The sequence below is a fragment of the Camarhynchus parvulus genome, chromosome 28 (assembly GCF_901933205.1).
Source record: "Camarhynchus parvulus chromosome 28, STF_HiC, whole genome shotgun sequence".
NCBI classification, from domain to species: domain Eukaryota; kingdom Metazoa; phylum Chordata; class Aves; order Passeriformes; family Thraupidae; genus Camarhynchus; species Camarhynchus parvulus.
In genome coordinates this window covers 5,730,787-5,747,828 of record NC_044598.1, presented here as the reverse complement: position 1 = coordinate 5,747,828, position 17,042 = coordinate 5,730,787, and the positions used below count along the sequence as shown (strand labels likewise).

Genomic DNA, 17,042 nt, shown 5'->3' with positions numbered 1-17,042 from the left:
ATCCAGTATTCAAAGTCCAAGAATCTCACTACTGCTCTTGCTGACTGCGAGACCAACTGACAGGGTCAGGAGCGACATGAGACAACAGGCACTCACAGCTAACAACTGTACCAGTGCTTACTCAGGAACAGACATAAGGAACACTTGTTCATTTGTGTCCTTTCTGAAGTCTGCAACAATACCACAGCGCTGAAAACATCTCCCTAATTCTAGCCCAAGGCAAGAAGGGACCACTAGATCGCCTCATTTGACCACCTTCATTAAATACAGCCTATTTTGCTAAGCCTTATTTAAATTTTGGGTAAACCTTTTCATTGAAGGCATCAAAAGCAAAGTAATACTGCCCTCAATCATCCATTTCTGCATCAATTTTTTTCTGTAAAAAAATTCTAGTATCAAATTTTCCATTTAAATGCCCAGCTCCAGATTTTGGTTCCTGTTTCTAGTTATCTTTTCAAATGCATTTACATAGAGCTCTCTAGCATTTAATGTTTTTCGTACAAAAGCACTTACACATACCATGTTTCCTTCAACTGAAGAACCCCCATACCAGATTTTATTTTTGCAGATCAGAAATGCAGATGTTAGTCTGCAGTTAGTCCAGTCAAGTGCTGATTCAAAACAAGAATTCCACTGTTATTTGTACTAGCCAACATCTGGGCCAGATGGTCACGTTCTCAAGATTTTGTTATACCAGGGTGTCTGAAGGATGACCTATGATAAAATAGATCTGCCAGGTCCACTAAACTCAGCAACTTAAAAAGAAAATAAAGGAAAGGAAGGAAATATATATGAAGGAAAAACCCTCTACCTTCAAACTTCAGGTAGAATTCATGTAAGAGAACATTAGATCTCCTTCACCAAGAGATGAGCAGTCAGAACACACAGTTCTTAAAAACTGAGGATTAGACTTGTTGGTTTTGTTTTTTTTTCTTCAGAGAAGCAGACAGAAACATGGCAAAACAAAGATCTGGAGAAATGTCAATTTTCTAACCAAGCCAGTCTTGATAAAGGTATTCAGATGAAGTCCAAGCATGTAAGAAGGAAAGCAAAACTTCAGTAATTAGCATCAGAGATAGTACCTCTCCAATCTCAAGATCTGGAACCATACAAACCTGAATGGTTTTAGGCTGTCAAATCAAATTGAATCCACAACTGAAAACCAACTGAATCCACAGAACTTCTTCCTGCAGTTTATTCACTCTGCAGATATTTCAACCTGCATGAACAACTACAAAACCTCAAGAGCTGGACTTCACAGGCTAAATTTCTTTAACATATTTTACCATCAAGTCATTAACTATTGATAAATGCCCTATGTGCTGTGAGAAAAACATGTACTATTAAATCTGCTGAGCTTCCTTCACAAGCTGTGGAAATCAAAATGCAGAAACAGAAAATACTCCATAGTTCATGCAGAGATATCATCTTCAAGCCATATATACTATTCACTATGAGATTTTTAACCTAGATACGTGACCACTAGCAGCTGTAGCAAACTCTCCCTTGTCAACCATATTTCCCACAGCTAAACAAAACATTCACTCACATGATGCACCTCTAGCAGCCACAAAGTGTCAGACTTTTATTGCAGCATGAAATGACTCATTGAAAAAAAATCCAAGGGGTCAAGGGCAACAAGAAAAGCTTCTGTAGGTGCACTGGTGATAAGAGAAAGCCTGGGGAAAACGTGGGCCCTCTCCAGCAGGAAACAGGAGACCTGGTTTCCATGGATGTGGAGAGCTCAGGTACTCAATGATGTTTCTGACTCCATCTTCATCAAGAAGCGCTCCAAACCAAGTTATAAAAGGGGAAAGCAGCAGGGACTGGCAGAATGAAGGACCACGTGCTATAGGAAAACAGGATTGAGACCATCTAAGGTGAAGGTGCACAAGTCCATGGGAACTGATGAAATGCATCCATGAGTCCTAAGGGAACTGTCAGAGGAAGTGGCTAAGCCACTTTCCATTCATTGAGAAGTTGTGGCCATCTGAGGAAGTTCCCAGTGACTGGAAAAGGGGAAACATAACCCCCATTTACAAAAAGGAAGAAAAGGCAGGCTTGGGGCACTACAGGCTGGCAAGCCTCACTTCTGCACCTGGCAAGATCATGGAGCAGACTCTCCATAACCCTCCACCTGGGAACTTTGCTAAGGCACATGGAAAATAAGGCAGTGAATGTAGAGAGTCAACATGGCTTCACGCAAAGCAAACCACACCAGACAAATTTGGTTCTATGATTGTCTTACAGTGTTGGTGGACAAGGGAAGAACAGTCTGCCCAGACTTGTGCAAAACGTTTGACACTGTCCTGAAGGAGATCCCTTGTCTCTAAATTGGACAGATGGACCTCTTCCTGGATAAGGAATTTGCTGGTGGCTGCACTCAGAGTTGCAGTCAACAGCTCAATGTCCAAGTGGAGACCAAGTCTGGGACCAGCACTGCTTAATATCTATTTTGGTGACATGAGCAGTAGGATTGAGGGCACCCAGGAAGTCTGCCAATGACATCAAGTTGTGTGGTGCAGCTGATATGCTGGAGGGAAGGAATACCATCTGGACAGGCTGGAGAGGTGGCACTATGCAAACCGTATGAACTTCTACAAGGCCAAGTGCAACTCCTGCATGTGTCAGGGCAATCCCAAGAACAAACACAGGCTGAGGGGAGAAAGGATTGAGAAAAGGCCTGGGGAGAAGGACTTGTGGGTGCAGGTGGATAAGAAGCTCAACATGCCCCAGCCACAGGCATTGGCACACAGAAACCCACCCTGTGCTGGGCTCATTGCCCAGCATGGGCAGGAGGGCATTCTGCCCTCTACCCCACTCAGGTGACATCCCACCTGCAGAGCTGCTTCCGGCCCTGGGGAACAACAACAGGAGGATGTGGAGCTGCTGAAGCAAGTCCAGAGGAGGCCACAGAGATGCTCCAAGGGCTGGAGGCCCTCTGCTCTGGGGACAGGCTGGGAGAGCTGGGGGTGTTTAGCCTACTCTGGAGAGACCTTAGAGCCTGGTCCAGTACCTAAAAGGGCTCCACAGTAGAGGGACTTTGGATAAGGAGGAATGGCTTCAAACTGACAGAAGGTAAATTTAGATGAGATATAAGGAAAAAATTTTTCCCTGCAAGTGTGGTGAGGCCCTGGCACAGGTTGCTTTATGGACCTGTGGATGGCATCCCTGGCAACATTCAAGGCCAGACTGGATGAGGTCTGGAGCAATCTGGTGTAGTGGAAGGTGTTCCTGAACAATGGGGATGGGGGGGGGGGGAGGTAGATTTCTTCAAAGGTCTCTTCCAACCCAAACTATGGATTCTTATGGAAATAGAAATAAACACCTGCAGGAATGCGTATCTCTGTAAAGTTCTCAGGCTCACAGAGTATATCTCATGGCACAGCAGTGACAAGGGCCAAAAAAGCAGTCACCTTCACTGCTGAGCCTATTTTGCCTCTACCATGGCATTGAGTGGGTGTACCATATCCCCTACCATGCACCAGCTGCAGGCAAAGTGGAGAAGTACAATGGACTTTTAAAAACCACCCTGAAAGCATTGGCTGTGGGATCTTTCAAAAACTGGAGCAGCATCTAGCAAAGACCACCTGGTTAGTTAACACCCGACGCTTCATTAACCAAGCAGGCCCTGCCCAATCTGAACCTCTGCCCCTGCATACAGTAGACAAAGTCCCAGTGGCACATGTCAGAGGTTTATTAGGAAAGACAGTTTGGATCAATTCCGCCTTGAATACAGAGAAACCCATTTGTGGGATTGTCTTTGCTCAGGGACCAGGTTACACATGGTAGATAATGCAGAACAATGGAACAACACGACACATACCTCAGGGAGATCTAACTGTTGGGTGAGAACTAGGTGTAAATATCACTGTCTGCTGAATGTCACCGTCATTGTATACAGCATATAGCTGTATACTGTGTATATAAATGTATGTGTCGAGTTAGAATATATATTAGCTTCGGTAGTAAGCTGGCGATATGGGGATAAGGGGTGAAATGTCCTGATGTGACTTTATGATGCTTGTATCCCTATTAGTCTGTTTAGCCCAGAAATAAATTCTGCACGATTAAGACTGGTTCCAAGAGCAAAGTGGGGGACAGAAGAAACACAGAGTTTGTTATCAAAAATTGCATTTGCTCCCCTACATCCTTCTCCTGGACTGTGTTGTCTGCAGCACAGACCTAGCTTTCCTTTGCTTTTAGTTAGTTTTTAGCTCGCTGAGGCAGACAAATTCCCTGGACTGTGTTTTTTCTTTTTCCTGGAACTGTTCAAACCTGCTCTGGACTGAACACCCAGAAGAGCACCAGCAGCTCACACCTGTGGCCCACCAGGCCAGGCCTGGGCCGCAGCATTTCCATCACCGGAGAGATGACAGGAGACTGAGTGAGCCAAGCTACAGCCCACGAAGGGGACTTTCTGAGTTTGTCATCTCTTCAGAGTGGCCAGAGGTTTTATTGTTTAATATTGCTCATTTTTTGTGCTGGCGAATGCTTTGCCTGTTAAATAAGCAGGGTTTTTTCTACTTTCCTCCAAGGAAATATTTTCATAAATCAGTTGGGGGAGGGGCCACTTGAATCTGCTTTCTAGAGGAACCCCTTTGGAGGTTTTCTCCCAAATTTGCCCTAAACCAGGACAACAGGGCACCCCAAAAAGGCCACCGTATGACAGAGCAGTGTCCAAACACTTCTTGAACTCAGGCTTGGTGCTGTGACCACTGCCCTGAGAAGCCTTATATGCTCAGCCTCCCTCTGGGTGGAAAACCTTTTCCTGGTATCCAAGCTAAACCTCCCCTGACTCAGCTCCATGCTGTTTCCTCAAGCTCTCTCATTGGTCATGAGAGTGTACAGACTGGTACCTGCCTCTCATGAGGAGGCTGAAGACTGCATTGAGGTCTCCCCTCAGTCTCCTCCAGGCTGAACAAACCGAGTGCCCTCAGCAGTTCCTCATACACCTTCCCCTCTAGACCCTTCCGCATCCTTGTGGTCCTTCTTTGGACACTCCTCTACTAGCTTAATGTCTTTTTTATACTGCGGTGCCCAAAACTGCCCCCAGAACTCAAGGTGAGGCTGCTCCAGTGCAGAGCAGAGAGACACAATCCCCTCCCTCACCCAGCTGGCCTGATGCCCCTAAGGACACGGTTGGCCATCCTGGCTCCAGGGCACTGCTGACTCAGATCCAACTTGCCATCAGCCAGAACCCCCAGGCCCCTTCCTGCACCACTGCTCTCTAGCCTCCAATTAATTAAAGGCAGTTACATACAGTAAACGTGTTATGATTGTGAACTGTATACTCAGCAATTTCATAAAGCCAAGTAAGTTGCAGACACCTCCTGAAAGGAAAATGTTAACACACCCATCAAATTTTAGCCCTGAGAAAAATTAGTATCACCTTTCAGCCATTGAGAAGATTAAGTAATTCATTCCCCAAACAAGGGGAGTCTGTTGTCTTAAAAATGCAGCTTCCGCAGTAAGTTACACACAAGCAAATTACTAGTTGTGTTTTAGCCACAAGTTAATGAGAAAAGCATTCCAGTTCCCATAAATATATAGGACCAACAGGAAGGTGCTAGTTCTCTTTGGTATTCTAGCTGGATTGTCTTAAAACTGACACTTCACACACGTGGCAGTGAAGTACCAAAGACTCCAAAGAAAGTTTCTAAGAATATTCAGTAACTACTTAATACATTAGTACCAACAACAATTGTGCTTACCAGACTAAACCCCTGCTTTTCAATAATCACCTGCACAATGACAGTCCCCAAAACCTTTATTACCATGTCGCTAAATCTTTGCAGCAAAGTCGATCAAACTTCACACAGCTAGAGAGAAGCTACTCTCTCCTCCTCTTCATTAGCTCCACACTTATCATCTCATCTCCCACCATGACAGGCAATGCCAAGACCAGGATCTTTTCCTAGGAAACTTCACAGTACAAACTTATTCAGAAAGTGTCACTAGGACTATGTCATCTTTTAGCCCCCTTCTGTGCAGTAGAGGACCCCCTTAAGCCAACAATCTTCTTTTGTCAAGATACAGTTGGTCATCACTCCAATATAAAGAGGCAGGGGAGCAGTTTCACCAACTCACTAGAAACAAAGCAAAGACAAGTGGATGAAAACGATTTGAGGAACAATAAGAATGACAAAAAATGAAGTAATTATTAGAGAGAATGCTTGTAGCTTTGAAGAAATGCATCAGAAAGATCATCCATTAAAATAGTTCAAAGTTACAAAGGACATTGGCAGAATGGTTACTTGGATGCAGTACTGACAGCTCAGTACAGATTTAAGACATTCAATAGTTTAAGAGAGATATCAGAACCTAGAAGGTAAAGGTACCTAATGTACTGTTGGAATCAGAAACATCAATCAATGAATTTAAAGATGGGTGTCATGGTAAAAGTTACAGATAAAAAGAGCTTTATATTAGTAAGATGAGAGGACACAAGCCACACAAATCTCAGCACTTTTCAAGGCCAGGAAAAGGTTTGTTGCAGTAATCAAACAGGAAAAAATCTTGAGTTCCACCTGCATGAACAGACAGTAAAAGCTGTCTGTCCACTGGACTATTTAAACACAACAAACAAAAACAGTCTGCAAGAATAACTGAAACCTCATTCTAGGTACTTGTGTCGACTATGTGTCAAAGAATAATTAGTTTCACATCTAAGAACAAAGTATGATTGAGACAGTACTGTTGTACACATCAATCAAGATTCAGGAACGTTAAGAACTTCGCTGTAATCACACTTTTTTGTGAACATGAACATTCAGCTATCAAATGCTATAAACAATATAAGACCAATATGAAGCAGAAGGTCAAAGAATTATCAGTACCAAAATAGTTACTTCATATATTTAGATTAAAATACCTGAGCACAAGGAAGTAAAGCATTGACCTAAACAACGGAAAAATAAAACTAACTGCTGTGTTGAAGAATGAGGATAAAACAGTCACCTGAGAAGATCCTTGCCATGACAGAGACTGCAAATAAGCCAAGTAGAAAGACTACAGAATTCTCCAAGTTTCTACAGAAAGATGCGAATTCTGGGAAGTGTGTGTATTTCCACTGTTATACAAAGAACATACACCTCAAAAATGGCACTGAAAGGAACAAAACTAGCAACAGTCAATTATATTAGAATGAGGAGACAACAGTTCCAAAGCAAGCTTATCTTACTTCTCTGAGGAAATATTGTATCACATTCTTATTGCAAGAAGAAATAGAACAGAACAGATGAAGGTGACAACTCTGGAAAGACAGGCGAGTATAAACTAAAGAGGTTTACAGGTAAGGTAAGTCTCTGGAGGCAGGAAAGGAGCACAAGGATGGGATCGCACCCCCCTTGCCATCCTAGACAGTCTACAAGACCCTGCAGAAAAAGAGAAGTAGAGACAGAAACACACAACAAGTCATCATCAAAAGATGTAATGAATACTGGTAAACTGTTGAGTTTAATGTTCCCCAGCAAAAAGGGGAGGTAAAGTGAGTGGCTTGCATCACTTAAGAGAGCTACTGCCAAACTTCTGATTTTAAGAGAACAAAAGAACCCATTAATATTTATTATAAGGTCATTATAATGGCAGTATACAAATTAAGTACGGATGTTAAGTTTCTCACAAATAGTCATTACAGATTTGGCGACTACTATTCTTGAGACCACTTATCATGCCTCCCCAGGAGCTGACAACTCACCTTGAGTCTGGAAGCCAACAGCCCAAGCCACGCCACATCACAGGATTTGTTAACTGAAGTGTAACTGTATTTTTAGCTGTTTGTAGGCTTCATCTTCAAAGGCTGCACCTACAACATTTATTTGCTTCCCGACGTTTAACGCTAATATCAGAACAATAATTGCCACTGAGTTCCAAAGTAAGAAACGGTCCTGAAAGAAGGGGCCTCACATACACTTTCATTCACCTCCCACTGGGCATTTCTTTTCCTCTTCCATTAGCTGAGAGGAATGATGAGACACAACAGAGACAGTTGGGCAAATTGGCTTTTGCCAAAACACTGAGAGACATATGTCATTCCCAAAGGCAAAATATACATACCCACTGCCGCTTAAAACACCACTGTATACACCTTGGGGCAGAATACCCAAATACTGCAGTATTGCAGCCCAGGTTCTTCTAATGCTCTTCAGAAAAAATGGAAGCCACTTTACTAGCCCACCTCTGATGTTTTCAGCTCAAAAAAATACAATGCATCTACTATGATACCCTGTCGTGTTTGACATAGGCCTTCAATCAATCCTTGAACTAAACAAAGTATTAACATGAGTATAAGCAAAGGAAAGATTTACAGTAGCATGAAAGCAGCAGACAATAACTTCAAAAAGCAACTGGACAAGGCGGGGCACAAAGCGGCTCAGAGCGGGGGCCAAGACACAGCGCTCGCTACCGCGCTCCAGGGGCCGTGCCCAACGCCGGGCCCGCTGTCCGCGTCCAGGGAGCACCGGCCCCGGGCCACCGGCGCCAGTAGCCGCCGCATCGCGAACCCGGAGCCACCAACCCGCGGGAGGCCCCTAAGGACGAAGGCCCCAGCCTGGCTTCGTCCGCCCGCACCTCGCGGACAGCCCGGTGGCCCGACCATGGCGCTCCCTTTGTCCGGCCGCTCACCCCACTAGGACCAGGACGACCGCGGGGAGGTGGTGCTCCCGGAATAGCCCTTGAACGCGGATCGCAGGGCCAAGCCGAGCCGAGCCGGGCTAGACTAGGCTCACGGCGGCGCAGGACTGCTGTGGGCCAGAGTAGCGACGCCGGCAACTCCCGCCTACCTTCGTTCGCCAGGTCCGCCATTTTACTTCCTCAGCCGCGCCCACAATGCATCGCGCGGCCGGACGACACCGCTCACCGCGGGTCCCGCGCGGCGCGCACGCCCCGATTTACGGCCGCTACGGGACGGCGCTGCGCGTGCGCGGAGGGCGGGGCCGTCCGTAGCGGAGCCGGGGGACCTGCGCGGTTCCCTGCCGGTTTCCAGTCGGTTCTGCAGCTTCGGGCGGCCGGTTTGGGCAGCGTCTCCGTGGGCCGACTCGTTATGGGGTCCCCGTTCGCCCGATCGCTCTCTGCGCCCCACGCACCGTATGTACCGCGGCGGTCGGAGCGGGGCTAGTTGCTCGCGCGTCTCCGTCCCGTGCGCGGCATTGCCGTCTGCACCTCTTCCCGCGGCTGCGGAGCCCAGGCGGGCAGACCATGAGCTGCTCCTCATGCCACGTCCTGCGCTCAACAGCAGCTGGCACAGGGCGTAGGAATTGAGCAATTAATGATTCTCATCTTTCCCCTAGTGGTTGCTTCAAGGTTCGTTTAACAACAGCATGCACAATGCCCTTCATTTGACTACATCCCTCACAAGCTATCACACTAGCCTAACGCAGAATCCAAGGGCCGGGCTCCTGATTCCTTTTGTAAGTATTATGAATTGAAACCATCTGGTTTACCTGCTAGGAGAATTGTCCATCAGGAATATAACAGCAAAACTGACAAAACTTGTTACAAATAAATGAATGGCACTAATTTAAAAAAAAAAGCCAAAAAAAAAAACACCAAAAAAAAAAAACCAACCAGAATAATCACAGAAGGATTTGGCTTCCAAGGAACCTTAAAGCCCATCTCATTCCCCTCACTTCCATAGACAGGGACACCTTTCTCTACATCAAGTATCTCCACACCACATCCAACCTGACTTTGAACACCCAGGGATGAGTCAACCATATCTCTGGGCAAGCTGTGCCAGGGCTTCACTGGTCTACCAAGCCATTCCCCCTTGTCCTGTCATTCTAGACTCCTGTCCAAAGTCTCTCCAGCTTTCTTGAAGCCACTTTAGTTACTGGACCAGGCTCTAAGGTCTCTCCAGAGCCTTCTCTTCTCCAGGCTAAACACCCCCAGCTCTCCCAGCCTGTCCCCAGAGCAGAGGGCCTCCAGCCCTTGGAGCATCTCTGTGGCCTCCTCTGGACTTGCTTCAGCAGTTCCACATCCTCCTGTTGTTGTTCCCCAGGGCCGGAAGCAGCTCTGCAGGTGGGATGTCACCTGAGTGGGGTAGAGGGCAGAATGCCCTCCTGCCCATGCTGGGCAATGAGCCCAGCACAGGGTGGGTTTCTGTGTGCCAATGCCTGTGGCTGGGGCATGTTGAGCTTCTTATCCACCTGCACCCACAAGTCCTTCTCCCCAGGCCTTTTCTCAATCCTTTCTCCCCTCAGCCTGTGTTTGTTCTTGGGATTGCCCTGACACATGCAGGAGTTGCACTTGGCCTTGTAGAAGTTCGTAAGTTTCACCTCTCCAGCCTGTCCAGGTCTTTCTGCATGCTATCCCTTCCCTCCAACATGTTGACCACACCACACAGGATACCTATTTTTAAATACAAAATACCTATCTGTAAGTAAATGTCCATCTTCAGCATATTATGGAATATTTCCGTAGATCAGGCAATACTCTTTGGAGTTTTATGATTGCTAGTGCAGGCTGCATTACCAGTTGAATTTGCAAGACAGTGGGCACAAGAAATCCACGTTTTCTAAAGCATGTTAGGGACAAATTCTTACCACACTTGCTAGGCAGGCCATCTAGTTCAACTGGACACCCAGCTGCATCTGCTACTCATGACCAAGAGAGGAATGTTTGGGGACATGTCATGTTCATTGTAACAACCATGAAATTGTGGCATTCAAGGTTCTGAGAGGAGTGACAAAGATAAATGGCAGACTGCAGCCCCTTCAAGAGAATGACTTTGGGTTATTCAAGTGAAGTGAGATTCTGAGAGTTAGCTCTGAAGGACAAAGGAGCTCAAAAGAGCTGGCAGTTTGTTAAGGACTTCCTCCAAGCACGAGAACAGTCTGCCTCAGCAATCAGAGGAGTAAGTAAATGTGTTGGGATACAAACTTGGTAAACATAGAACTTGTGAATGAATACAAAAGAACTATACATGGGATGGAAACAAGGACAGACTACTGAAGTGGAATATAGGAATACTTCCTCAGCATGCAGAGATGGTATGAGGAAATCCAAAGGTCAACTAGAGTTGACACTGCCAAGGAACTTCAAAAGCTTTCCTAGTCTTACTTTCCACCAAGTCCTTTCTTTCCACCAAGTCAGTCTCACCAAGCTCAGGTCTCTGAGCTTTGAGACAGGATTCAGAGACAAGATCAAGTCAAAAATCTCTTGAGAACTCTCAGCCCACCTGAGTTCATGGGATCCAGTGGGCTGTGTGGGAGGGGGCTGAAAGCTGGCTGATGTTACTGAACAGACACTCCATCAGCTTTAAAAGGTCCTGGAGATCAGTGAAGACCACGTCTGCATTCCAGGGGCACTTTAAGCAGCAGGAGGCTCTGTTTAACCTCTCACTCTCCAGCTACCAAGGCAGAAGGAAAATACCATTAAGAGTCTTGCTTTTCACCTGAGATGGGTCCTGTGTCTTGGTTTGGAAAGACAGGAGTCTGCTAAGAAAGGCAGGAGCCTCCCCTGAAATGGAGAATGTAAACCCTCCCCACCCCTCCGAATTGCTATAATTTTAAATTAAGGGGCTCTCAGGCAAAGATATGGGAGCAGGAAATAACAGTTTGTTAATAGGGAAGAAATAAAAAGAATAAAATAAACAATGCAGTCCACTAGAACAACACTGACAGAGTCAGAACCCAACCTGACACCCTGTGGGTCAGGGTGTTGGTGGTAGTCCGATTGAAAATGTGGCTGCAGTCCTCTGAAGTATCAGGTGTGGTTCTGTTGGAGCAAGGAGGATCTGTAGAGAAGGATGTATTCTTTCCTCTGAAGATCCAGTGGAGGAAGAGGCAGCTGCTGTTCCTCTAGGGAATCACGTGGAGAAAAGCTGAGCTGGAGTTTCAGAATCTCAGAGTATATCTGGGTAGCAGTGCTTGGCTCCTCCCTCTGGGCAGAGCATCTCACAATGGGATGTTATAGTTCTTATCAGTCATGCACCGATATTCAATAGTCTGTTATCAGCAGAGGTCCCCTCCCAAGGGAGGTGTGAATGTGGTCACTCAGAGAGAGATAAGGCAAACTGCTCACTTGACAAGGTAATCAGCCATACAGATGGTAATGGAAAACATCTTGCATGCAATCTTCAACATCCTGAAATGTTTCCCTGGCTTAAATAAATTTACCACTAGTCAATAAACTACATGGTCCTGAACAAGTCATCCCTGTTTTCCCTGAGGGTAGAGCTCCAGCCATGGAATCCACAGATAGCTGGGGCTGCAGCATTTTTCATTTGATCCCAGATGACTTAAAGCTGATTTTAGCATATCCTCTGATCATGACCTAAGACTTATAGCTTTGCAAGATTTTTTTATTTTATGCATGTCCACGGGGAGCTTACAGGGCTGGACATTAGTGCTGGCAGCTGCATGATGTCTGCATGGCAGCCTGAGTCTGTGTGTGGTTCTAGACCTTGTCTGTGCCTTTTCCCTGGAGAACATTTGGTGCAGACAATTTGCAAAGAATTTAACCAAAATAATTAGTATGCTTCTATTCACACAAGAACTGTAATTTTGAGGGATATACAGCATGGCTGACTTACCTCCAGTCTTTATGGAATTAAGTTCCTTTCCCAAAGCAGACATGTCCTACAAACTGAGCCAAACACTGGTCTTGAAAAGTGAGAGTCAGAGTAAATACTTATTATGTGTCTAAAAAAACAACAATTACTTAAGTACTTATTCTGATACAGATATCCATTACAGAAAATTTCATTTTAGAACATTAAAACCTATTAAACCTATAAGAAACTGTGAACATGCTTTTATAATGAAAATGTTGGGCAACTTTAATTATAGGAATTGCTGTCCTGTGCTTCTCTAATGAATGTGTAGTACCAGCATAGTGAGTGATGTGACCTATTTAAGGGGAGTGTTTTAGAAATAATGTACCTCAGAAAGTTGCATACACTGAAGAGCCAGCAGGTCACAGTGTGTTCTCTATTCATGTTCTAATTAGAGCCCATACTTCTCAGAATCATTAACATAAGAGAGGAAAATTAACAGTTTTATCCTAACGGTGTTGGGAGGTTTCTGATTGTGATTTAATTTACCTTCAAGTAAATCTGTAGTAATACCAGGATAGATGTGATTCTAGCAATTTATTATTTCAATAAAAAGTAAACTACACCTACACCAACTTCACAGTTCTTGTGACTTTTAGAAATTAATTACAAGAGTTATCTGTACCCTATGAGCTTGTCAACTTGCTGATATAACTAGAATCTATTTTGGGTGCATGCCATTAAGATACTATAAATGCCATACTTTCTGATTAGTACTATTGTTAGGTCAGTATTTCTAAGGGGACATGGCCTAAAAGTCACTATGACTTTGACAAATTAAATATTTTTCCATAGTTGAGCTCTCAAAAAAAAAAAAAAAAAAAAACTCCACCAAAAAAAAACCACAAAAAACCAAACAAACAAAAGAAAAACAAATGAACAAACAAACAAACAAACAAAAAAAAAACCAACCAAAAACCAAACAAACAAAAGAAAAACAAATGAACAAACAAACAAACAAAAAAACCCACAAAAGCAAAAAGCCACCACCTCACAAAGAAAACTCCAGCCAAAAACCAACCCACTTTGTTTGAAGACTTTCTGCTTCTGAGAGCATCATTTGGATGGACTCAGACTCTGGAGCATTGTTGTTCCATAGCATGACAGTGGCATTTTGATCCATTGTCATAAGCATTCATCAGCAAAAAAAGAAACAGATGCTCTAGAGTGAAGACAGCACCACAGGTAATTGCTGTCTCATTTCTAGCTTTATTGCTCTATCAGTGTCTTGGACAAGAAGGCAGTTTCTAGATGCTCACACCATATAGGTCGGTTAATATACTATCTTGTCTGCTTCTGGTAGCAGACCTGGATCAAGCAGAAAGTTGTACCTGAGGACTCCAGAGGTCCATTCTATCAACATCTCTATGATTTTCAGCAGTACAGTTATTCTTATTAATTGGGAAATATATCCAGGACTCTGTGTAAGTTAGGTTCTGCTGGAGTTGATTCAGTTGAAACCTATTTTTTAACTTGTTTCTGAAATGATGAAGTTATTTCTCAGATAACTCATTCTTTCCAGCATGGGGGAGCTGGTAAGGACAAGCAACCTTAAGAGGAATAGGGCTTCCTTTTTCAACAGCAGCATGGATTTATGTCACACTCAACTAATCAATGTCACATGCTTTCCCAGTTGCCAGACCATTTCTGTGGGTCTTACAGATCCACTTCTGAGTATTTTATTAAGGTCCTGCTCTCTCTTGTGGCAGCTCACACCTCCTGTGACATCATGACCCTGAGCCAGAAACTTCTATATTAATGCTACTGGGTGACTGAGCAGTGGCCAAGCCATGTATTTTCAAGCACTTGTTTGCTGAAAATTACAAGAATAAAGAAATTATATCTGTTAACCTGTTTTCAGGCAACATGCAATGTGAAGCCAGTGGTTCATCCCTGGAAACTAATAGTTGCATGTAATCCTAACCCCAAATTAATCAGGGTGGGGTTGCCACACATCCCATGTCTGAGGGTCTTTAACAACCTGACAGTGATGTTGATTACCACCATTAATGTTTTCAGAGGTTCTAACTCAGCAGGGGATTTCTTATGGAGCATTTCTTTCCTCCTTTGTGAGGATTGAATCATGAAGTTTTCCCTGAGGAAATCTTCCTCCAGCTGTAAGGAAAGACATCATCTTGCGACAGTTTTGAGGAACCAACCAGCTACACAGTCTAGACCTTGTCTTTACTCTGGCATCTAGTGCAGTTTCAGAAGGTTTTCAGGTTGTTATTAAATTCAGTTCCTTCTAGTATCCTCATCTGCAAGGATTTACAATAATTTCAGTGTGAAAATTCACAGGGTAAAATACTTGCTAAAGTGAAATGATCAATATGTCCTGTGAGTGAATTGATTCATGAGTGAAGCTACTTACATGCTCAACACACTCTAGAACTCAATCTGGCTTTATAAAAATAAGGGGATAATTGCGGGCTTACTCAGTTTTCCAGGAATTGTATGCAATTTCAACTGCAGATCTTTTAACAGCATGGGCCAAGGCACCACTGACAAAAGGGAAGGTTTTTTTCTGTTAAACCCTTTGTATGTAACCAAGAGCCCAGCTGAGTGAAACTTCAAAATTCCAATGATGTCCCGCTGGCACACAACTCTGCTCATTCAGACATCAGTTAAAGGCTGCTCAAAAAATCAGCCTGGTGTCCTTAGGCCATGGCATAGCCCTCCTCCCTGGCTGTGGTGGGATCTCCAGCACCCACTAGATGGTGATCTGGCATAACAAGAAGGAAGCTTATGAGGCCCTGAGAGCAAAGGATTGTTCGACATGAGGGACTGAAGGGATTTGTCAAAACACAAGACCTAGGGCCAGAGGGCTAAAAACACTACAAGACAGTCATTAAAGTGACCTTTCTGATGTTTTTTCTCAGAGGAAGCAAGCTGGGTTTTTACAAGTTGTGCCTTGCTTCTCGCAAAGTGCATCTGTGCAAGGGCAACTAAGTCCACTCACAAATACAAAGAAATGCCTTAGAAGCATTCATAGTCTAAGGTTCACTTCTCGAATTCTTGCAATGTCAGTGCCGCTCCTGAGCTGTGACTCTCCAGGCACACTGGCCCAGGACTCTAGAGCCTGAAAGCATGAGCAAGGCTGTCAGTAATTAGAGCTATTCAGGGCCTGAACTAAAAAGCTGAGAAATCTCTCTCACCACCCTGCAATGCTGGGAAACCCTGGCAGTTTGAGCCTGTTCTTGGCACAACCTAAGAGCTGAAATACAAACAGCATCTTCCTCTGCAGACACCACAGTGTGCAAGAAAAAGGGGAGCTGCACTCCCATTCCCTGGCAGGACTTGGAAGCATTTTTTTTTTGCTAGGACTTTGTTTTCTTCAAGTGGTTTCCCATGCTGGTGGAACAATACTGGTATATGGACTGAGGTGGTATATTCACTGAGGTGATGAATCTCCATCTTTAGAGAGTTTAAAATTGAACTGGATCAAGTTCAACTGAATAACCTGATCTAACTCTGCAGACAGCTTTGTTTCAAGCAGGAACTTAAAGTACAAAGTGTCTTGCCCTAGCTATACCTTTATATGATTTTGTGATATATTTGATTTCTTTCACTCTTAAAAGATGCTTTGTAAAGAACTGTGCAAGTAGAAGGGGAAGAGGAGATGGACACTTACAACTGCAACTCTTTGTCCATTTAAATAGGATCAATGTGCAAAAACACATGAGAGCACATTTGTGGTGTCTGATCTTACTGCATGCGCATAGCCCCAGCCTGCAGAGACGGGTGGCTTATATTTGCTGGACATTCTTCCTTCTGAATATAACCACTAGATGGGGAAGCAAGCACTTGATTTTTCACAATTTCTTACTGAAAAATTGTACTTCCATCGTTTTAGCTATGCTTATACAATTCACTGTGTTCTCACCTCTCTGTTTAGCATCTCTGACTGGGTACCTGCTTGAGTACCTTGTGTTGTAGCACCCGACCTCAGGATTTTGGCCTATCAACATTTAAAGAAGGCTCTACACAAGACCACAGAAGAAAGACCCTTAATCTGGAGGTGTATAGTCATAGAATCACAGACAGGTTAGAGTTAGTAGGGGCCTTAAAGCCCATTTCATTCCATCCCGTGCCACAGGCAGAGACTTTCCATTAGAGCAGGTTTCTCCAAGCCCCATCCCACCTGGACTTGAACACTTCCAGAGATGGGGCAGCCACAGATTCTTTGGGCAACCTGTGCCAGGGCCTCATCACTCTCACATGGAAGAATTTCCTCCTAATGACTCAGCATTATCTAAATTTCTCCTCTTTTAGTTTAAAACCATTCTCCCTTGTCCTTTCACTATCTGCCTGTGTAAAAAATCACCCTCCCTCTTCTTACAAGCTCCCTTAAAGCACCGAAAGGCTGCAGTTGAGGTCACCCCAGGGCCTTCTCTTCTGAGAAGGTTATGAGGCAGCCAGTATATTTCAGCTTGAGCTGGTGCCTCCAAAGAGGGACCCTGAACAGCACAACTCCTGGGCTTTTATC

The 17,042-nt window shown here is 44.4% G+C and overlaps 1 protein-coding gene across 2 annotated transcripts in view; it reads right to left on the bottom strand.

Annotated features, from left to right (window-relative positions):
* Nucleotides 1-8,922, bottom strand: part of RANBP3 (RAN binding protein 3) — a 59,470-nt gene extending 50,548 nt beyond the window's left edge. The window contains exon 1 of one of the 2 annotated variants that reach the window (XM_030966551.1): nucleotides 8,784-8,922. In XM_030966551.1, coding sequence (XP_030822411.1) covers nucleotides 8,784-8,805 — 22 coding nt within the window. In that variant the 5' untranslated portion in view covers nucleotides 8,806-8,922. The remainder of the gene's footprint in view (nucleotides 1-8,783) is intronic. The other variant, XM_030966552.1, reaches the window with a different exon arrangement.
* Nucleotides 8,923-17,042: the final 8,120 nt, after the last annotated feature.